The 7,764-nt window shown below is 40.9% G+C and overlaps 1 protein-coding gene across 2 annotated transcripts in view; it reads left to right on the top strand.

Moving 5' to 3' along the window:
- Positions 1-5,689: 5,689 nt before the first annotated feature.
- Positions 5,690-7,764, top strand: part of map2k5 (mitogen-activated protein kinase kinase 5) — a 60,102-nt gene continuing 58,027 nt past the window's right edge. For both annotated transcript variants that reach the window (XM_041937537.1, XM_041937528.1), the window contains exons 1-3: positions 5,690-6,113; positions 6,431-6,479; positions 7,146-7,213. In XM_041937537.1, the coding sequence (XP_041793471.1) occupies positions 5,982-6,113; positions 6,431-6,479; positions 7,146-7,213 (249 nt within the window). In that variant the 5' untranslated portion in view covers positions 5,690-5,981. The remainder of the gene's footprint in view (positions 6,114-6,430; positions 6,480-7,145; positions 7,214-7,764) is intronic.

The raw sequence follows: 7,764 nt of genomic DNA, 5'->3' as shown, positions 1-7,764 counted from the left end.
CATGCCTTATGAAGGACATTTACATCATAAAATGTCTTTTTCACATCAGTATTATACAGTTTCGTTCATATCTACTTTGAATCTAAAGCTAATAAATAAGAAAATAAATTCACTGTGCTTTTGTGAGTACGTTGTGTAAAGTATCCACACAGTATGCAAACCATTTAGTCCAGCATCCTCATGAAAACTTGGTGTTGTTGCCATTTTATTAATAATTTAATACAGCATTATAATTCACATCTGCAGCGTAAAACTGTTTTCTGAAAAGCGCTATTTAAAACTACTGATTCACATGAAAGACAGGCAGAAAAAGATTCTAGTTTCTAGTGTCAGTACCAAACGATTAAGTTCACCCTTTCATACATTAGAATATTCCTTTTCTTTCTTACTTTCACTGTTCCGTTCTTCGTGTCGGGCTTTATATGACATGTGAGCACTGACCATGATGGGTTCTTTCACACACCAAAGGTCAGAGGCATCACTTACAGAAAGAGAAGGACCCCCCCAAACACTCACTGAGTCATTTACCTCATTCCCTATCAATTATTGACATGCAGTTGTCAGTTGAAAAGCCAGCCAGACTTTCCGTTGATCTGTTTGATGAATATTTCAGCTGACAAACAGGCCACCTGACACTCTGCACCAAAGCTATGTGTGGTTAGAGAGAGGTCGCTCATCTTGGCCACAGTCATGCACATATGCACGCACGTGTATATACAGTTACAGTGTTGTTGTTGCTGTTCTGTAAATGTTTATTTACTGTTTATTTACATTGATTTTCCTCCAGACTGAATGTTTGTCACCTTTCGTTTTGACCACAACCAACTAAAAATCCATATTTTAAAGCAGGTATATATATATAGATGTAGAGTTGGAATGTTGAAAGTACTGCAAGTACAATTTTGAGGTACTTGTACTGAGCATTTTGTGCTACCTTATGCTTCATATCACTACATTTCAGAGGGAAAGATTGTGCTTTTAAACTCCACTACATGTATCTGCAGCTGCAGTATACAGGAGGTACCACTTAGTTTGCAGGTTAAAGCGATGAGCATATGAAGTACAATTCACTGTTACAGATAAAACTACCCAACAGTAGTAGTTAAAACTAGCTCCACTTTCACCAGCTACAGCATTAAAATCAGTGTTATGCAGTAAATTTCTCAACATTTACTTAAGCACGAATTTGAGAGCAGGACTTTTACTTCTAACAGAGTATTTTTATACTGTGGTACATCCAAAACTTACTTTCACTATCATCTATCTATCACTATCATCAAGGGTAAAGTAGTTCGGGCAAGGCTTTTGAACATCCTGAATAATGTGGAAAAACTTGTTTAGGTATTTATTTATGTACATTAGAATAGAATAGAATATAAGAGAAGGAGAAACAAACTGGGCTCGTTAACCCACTTCTTTGTCTCAATTAGTCCCATTAGTGACCTATGTGTACATATGCTTAAACATATGTCACTGTATGATTTGGTCATAGTGTTCCCAATGTAAACTATTTGATCCACCTGTCAATCTCACGCTCCATCCTTCCCTCACTCATGAACAAGACCCCAAGATACTTAAACTCCTCACCTGGAGGCAGGAACTCTCCTCCAACCCAGAGGGGGCAAGCCACCTTTTTCCGGGCAAGAACCATGGCCTCGGACTTGGAGGTGTTGATTCTCATCCTAGCCGCTTCGCACTCGGCTGCAAACCGCCCCAACGCATGCCGGACAGCCCGTAATAGAGGGGCCCGGACTCCATACTCCCGAAGCACCTCCCACAGAATGCCACGAGGGACACGGTTGAATTTCCACTGCCCGACAATATCCCCAGTCGAAGTCAACAGCTCCCCACAACCACTGTAAACAGTATTGGCAGGGCACTGCTTCTACTGCTTCCTCTTTTTGAGTCCGACCGGTAATCCTCCTCCATGGCCTCCCCGAACTTTTCCCATACCCAAGTTTTTGCCCCCACAACTGCCCGGGACGCAGCACGCTTGGCCTGCCGGTACTCGTCAGCTGCCTCAGGAGTCCCATGAACCAACCAAGCTCGATAGGACTCCTTATTCAGCTTGACGGCACAAAACCAATGTTTAAATCCAATATTTCCACAGACTTCCACGCTGGAATGTACATAAATTTCAGCAAAGACAAAGAGCAGAGCGAAGCGGCGCAGCCTGTGGAAGTATTGGACTGAAAAGTTGGTTTCACCCCGGGCAAACGTTTTGTCATTCTGTGCAAAAATCAGACATCGGTGAGATCACGACAGATACCTTTGAAGACGCAAGCCACTGCTGGAAGAGGTAAATAAAATAACATGTAGACTTTACACCTAAGGTTTCCAGACTACAGATGTAACTTAGAGACTGCTGAGATCAATAATGCTGTTGTGTTTCCATGGGTTTGCTAGAGGAACAAAATGATGCATCATGGGAATCATCAGTGCAGTTGAAACCTACAGCTGGAACATTTTTAACAATCAAATTCCCGGGCTGAAACTACCAACAACTTAATGCATGTTCATGCAAGAAATGCTACTCCAAAGGGAAACAACTTCAAGCAAAATGAAATATTTTATGGCTTTAAGTGTTTTTGTTTTCACTGTATCATGTGCAATTAACTGCATGTAGTCACATCTTGCCTTCAGCACTTGACCACAGCATGAAAGAAGAGCCAGTAGAGCTCTGTTGGACTGGTGATGTGTTATTTATGTCAGGCTCAGTTCAAAAGCAGCCTCTATGGAAAAGACACACCTCATAAATTGTTCTATGGCCCCTATGAGCAGGTCAGGAAGGCACCAATATTTCCTCTTTATTAGAAACAACAGAAACAACATGCAGCCATAAAGAGGACCTCAGAGGTGGATCGGAAACACAGGGAATGGCCTGGGAAGCATGCTGCTCTGAGAGCTGAGAGGTAGTCACACAATCCATTTCCTCCAACCTGCTTGTCCATATATTGGTGCATTTCCTCATAACTCTCACACCAGCGACTCGCAAACTCTCCATGCTTCACCACAGGTCAACTTGGGGATGAACTTTAAAGGAAGATGTAACGAATGATCGCAGCCTCTCAGGAAATTCATATCTGCTGAAGTGCCATAACCCTCTACATATCCTGACCTCAATTTGGAGTCTGCGTGTCGAAGGCCCATCTGAGGGGAGATGGTATCGATCTGAGCAGGGACTCTGGCAGCATCAATAAACAACAGACTTCAGGCTTCAAGGCTGAGGAGACACATCTCTATTTCAGCCGAAGGGGTCGCATCTGGATACCTGAGTTGGGACGTGGCCGTCGACAGATGGTGGGACACGTTTTTCCTGCTGAGCTCATAGCAAGTCCAGCCCAAATTTGAGACCAAAGCCAGTCCCTACTCTTGATTCTATGAAGGTAAATAAGACCTTAAACCACAAGCTCACACATTTTCACTTTGAGTAATTACCATTAATGTTAAGGGGCATTTTAAATAGAAAGCTACCAAGTAACAGTCAATATCTGCAAGAACGATCAATGCTTAACCAGCAGACAAATAGTATTTTAAGATCTTCTATATCAGCATTATAGTGAAGGAAGACAGTGCTGACTTTGGCTCATTAATCAATAAACACAAGTCAACCAATACCTTTGACATAGACTAATGAAATAATAATCATCAGAGGAGGAGGAGGAGGAGGAAGAAGAAGGAGCAAACACGTGCTGCATTTGGACACTTAGTTACACACAAAACAGCCATAAATAAAAATAAAACTATAGTAAATAAATAATGGCCAATCTTGCTGGACAATTTTGTTGCTGTCTTGTTTACTCGATTTTCCCTCTTTGCTGAGAAAGTTAAATAAGTGTGCCTCATATATTTAGAGTCAAACTGAGCTCACTTTGCGCTAAGCATCTTGTCAATAGCAAGAAAAGAGGCACGGGGCAAGAGAGGAGGTCTGATAAAATGGCTTTTAATTACCAGACAGTGAATGCTGGCCTTCCTTTTCCACTTTCCCCTCCCAGCTAAGTCAGGAGTTTGATTTCTGATAATGTGGATTGCTGACTGGGCTTCATCCTCGTTGCCCCTAAAGCAGAAGGACCTAACGTCAAGTCCTGGGAGAGTACGTTTGACAAAGTGCCACATAGATCCTCTGCTTTTCATCAGAGGGCAGTGCTGGTGGAGGCATTAATCAGAACGCTTGACGGCCACGCTTTGTTTTTCCCCTTTACTCTCCTGCAACAATTAGGCAAAGTAATAATTTCAGGCATTACATGGAAATCAATGGGTCTTTAACCCAGCTATTGGTACAGGTGTAAGAGATTAGATGCAGGTCGATGCAATGAACGTCTAACCTCTGTGTGTGTACAGTATGTGTGTGTGTTTGAGCTAGCTAGATAGAGAGATATATAGATAGATGGCAACAACTGATAGAGAAGTTCAGCCTTAGGCCAACTCGAGGTGGAGACTTTTGTTTTGGCAGCCAGTGAAACCCAACCTCCTGCGATGGCTGGCACAACACACGTCTCATTGATATTGTTTTCAAGTACCACATGTCCAGCCAGATCTGAGCCATGGGAAGACAGAACAAGCTTTAACAAGTTCTCATCATGACACAGAACCCCGGCAAACAGAATTGCGTATCACTTCTGTGAGCAGACGCCGTAAATTAACAGAGAAAGAGACTTAATTTTGTTCAGGGATCAATGTCTTGTTCTTGGAACTGCAATCAGAGCCCTTTGGTGAGCAGGCAGAGAGACTGATGCAGCTCCTCAATCATAAGGCCGTAATCAACAATGGTTTTAAGTGCCCGCTTGTTTTACATTCAATTATACACTGATAACTCATGCTGAGTGAAAATCTGAGGGAAAAACCTACATGCTAATGCTGGGTTAATGCAGAGTGAAAGAGGCAGAAAACCTCTTTGAATACTTGGAAAGTCATGGTCATGAGGGCACAAAGTTGGAAAAGAGAGCAGGTGGGTGTCAGCAAAGCTATACATTTCTGTGAAAGAGAGGACAATTCATACAGTATGCACATATTAATCGAACATTTCCAGTACTGCTCTGAAGCCAATTCTAGAAAGAATATTTGCCGTTTAGATACTCGCCATTATACCTACAGAGAGGTATTTCATGTTCAAAATTGTACTCTCAGACTTGATCTCACATCAATGTCATGTCCAGCAAAAGCAGACCAAGGTGGCAACAATCTCTTCTGAATGAGTGTTCAGTACTTCCAGTTCAGTGTAAAAGGCTGAGCTGCATACACACAGTGTGTCACCCTGTGTTGCCTTCAAGTACTTTTCCTTACAAAGCTTTCAGTGTATCACTTTCTAGTTCAAAGCACATTAAAAGGCTGTGAAAGAGAATAATGACAACTGACACAAAAAATGTATTTGAAAAGCTATTCTAAAGAAAACAAACTATATTATGTGTTTTTTACAAAGGAAATAAAAATGTGATTTTACATATCATGCAAATATGTGATCAGTAACTTGTTGAAATGTACTTCTGTTGGTTAAGTGGCACAATAGCCTACTTTTACTGCATGCATGGCTTTAAATTTTTGGCTGCATAGGCAGTAATACAATGCTAACTGAATGTCAGGCCACTTTGTTGACAGTAAACGTAGATTTGAGTCGATACAATGCTGGGGTCTTTTATTTTGAAATTCCCACAGCGGATGTTGATTCGGAAGCGCTCTAGGAGCAGTTGCGGTTTCCTCAAAACTAGCTGCATGGCTAAGTCTACGATAACACAGTGTGAAACTTTGCTCCAGACAGCGGGTGAATTCACACTAACAGTTCAAGCTTAACCTTTCACGAAGTTATGACGTGACGTCGGTGTCGGCGGCGACTGTTAACGGTTTTAAATCTCCGCATCACTGAACACAAGTGTCCGCACTGAGCAGGATGCTAGCATGTGTCGTTAGCAAACCACTGCAGGAAATTAGCCCGTTAGCTTAGACAGCCAGCCAAACGCTAGTATGAGGCTTAATTTTTCTTCTTTATGTTCATACTCGATTTAAATAACATCTGCGCAATGGACCCCGAGGCGATAGTGATCCGTATAAAAACGCCGTCAGGGGACATGGACTCGTCCGTCGACTGTCCGTCTCTTCTGAACTTCAATGACTTGCTGGTGAGCTACAGAGCTAGCTAACTGCCATTCTTTATTTCACCTGATGTCAACAGTTTTCAGTTAAAAACAGCTGTACAGTGAAACGACACACATACAGTTTGGATTTGGCAGTTTATGTTTCTGACTGAACTTGTCTGAGTTTCCTGAACAGTTAAGTTTTACCACACTGTAATCCCACTTCAGATATGAATATCTGTGAATGTAGTTAGGTCTGACTGGCCCCCTTAATCCTGACAAACTGTGTGCACCTTTCAACAGTAGTAAACTCTGTACTTTATCATTGTTCCTGTAATAATTCACTCTGCCAAACATTTCAGGTCGCAATCAGAGATGTCATGCCAGAAGCCACTGTCACGGCCTTTGAATGTAAGTTTCACACTTGTATTATTTAACAGTCACTGCTGAAACACAGACTCTAAAGCCCCCATTGGTTGACAAGGTCTATATAACTTCACACTACTTGTTCCACTCCAGACGATCTGAAAGTTCACAGTACTGCGGACCTTCCTGTGTTTCTCGATGGCAACAATATTTTCTATAATAAAACCTTATCCCTATAATTTACAAACGTAATGTCAATCATTGAGATACTGTTACAGACAAAAACCCTGTGTGTACTGTATGGGAGCCCTTTAATTATCATTCCCATAAGTTTTACACTAAAGATATTTCTCTAAGGATGTATATGATCACTATGTGGAGAGGTCGGGAACAAGCAATCAGTTGAATCTTATCCTTTTGAATTTGTCGTCGTTTCTCTCATGTTGTTCCTCACAATGATGTGTACAGTTTAAAAAAAGAGTGATCTACTTTGCTTTGAGTGTTTTGAATGTGGAATAAGTCTCAGCATCAGTCATCTCATCTGTGTATACGTATTTGTTATACCATGAGTACAGTAGGCTAATCTTATCTCTTAACCCTAAATCAGTGATGTTTTATATCAAAAGGGTGTTTTGTGTTGCCGATGGTGTTGATAGTTATTTATGTTTTTGTTAAAAAGTCCAAAGTTTAAGATGCCTCCATGTTTTTTAGATGAGGATGAGGTCGGGGACAGAATCACTGTAAGAAGTGATGAAGAACTCAAAGCCATGTTGTCATATGTGAGTATACAATTTTATTTATGAATTTGTAATTTTTTCATCATGTCACACATTCAGCAGTTTTATTGGGGGCTGTTTCTTCGTTAGACAGTAGTTCTGATTAAACATTTCACAAACAAACACATTTCGGTCAGACCTCTCTGTTGCCATTTCTGTCTGCAGTTTAAATACGACACCCACTGCATGTCTGAACAATTTGTTATCCGTTCTAAGGTTTCTCATAACTTTTGTAAAGGGTTTTTTGTGTGTAGCTTTTCCAAGTCAAAGGTCAAAGGATACAGAGTGATTAATTTTTTAAAGATTGTGAAGCCCTCCAAGGCAATTTTGTGATTTTTTTGGTATACAAATAAAGTAAACTTTACTCATCAGAGTAAAGTAAATGTCCTGTATTTCTGATTGGTTTGTGCAGCACAATGAAAGAACCACTCACCTTTTCATGGGGTGAAAAAAACCTAGAAAACCTGTCAGTTATGGTATCGAAAAAATCCACTTAGTGAACAATTTGAAAATCTTTTTAAGTTGCTGTTGCTGCAGTAGCTAATCTCATTTAG

Source organism: Chelmon rostratus, chromosome 1 (assembly GCF_017976325.1).
Source record: "Chelmon rostratus isolate fCheRos1 chromosome 1, fCheRos1.pri, whole genome shotgun sequence".
NCBI lineage: Eukaryota > Metazoa > Chordata > Actinopteri > Chaetodontiformes > Chaetodontidae > Chelmon > Chelmon rostratus.
The sequence above is the reverse complement of the archived record's forward strand: the minus strand, read 5'-3'. Positions and strand labels throughout refer to the sequence as shown.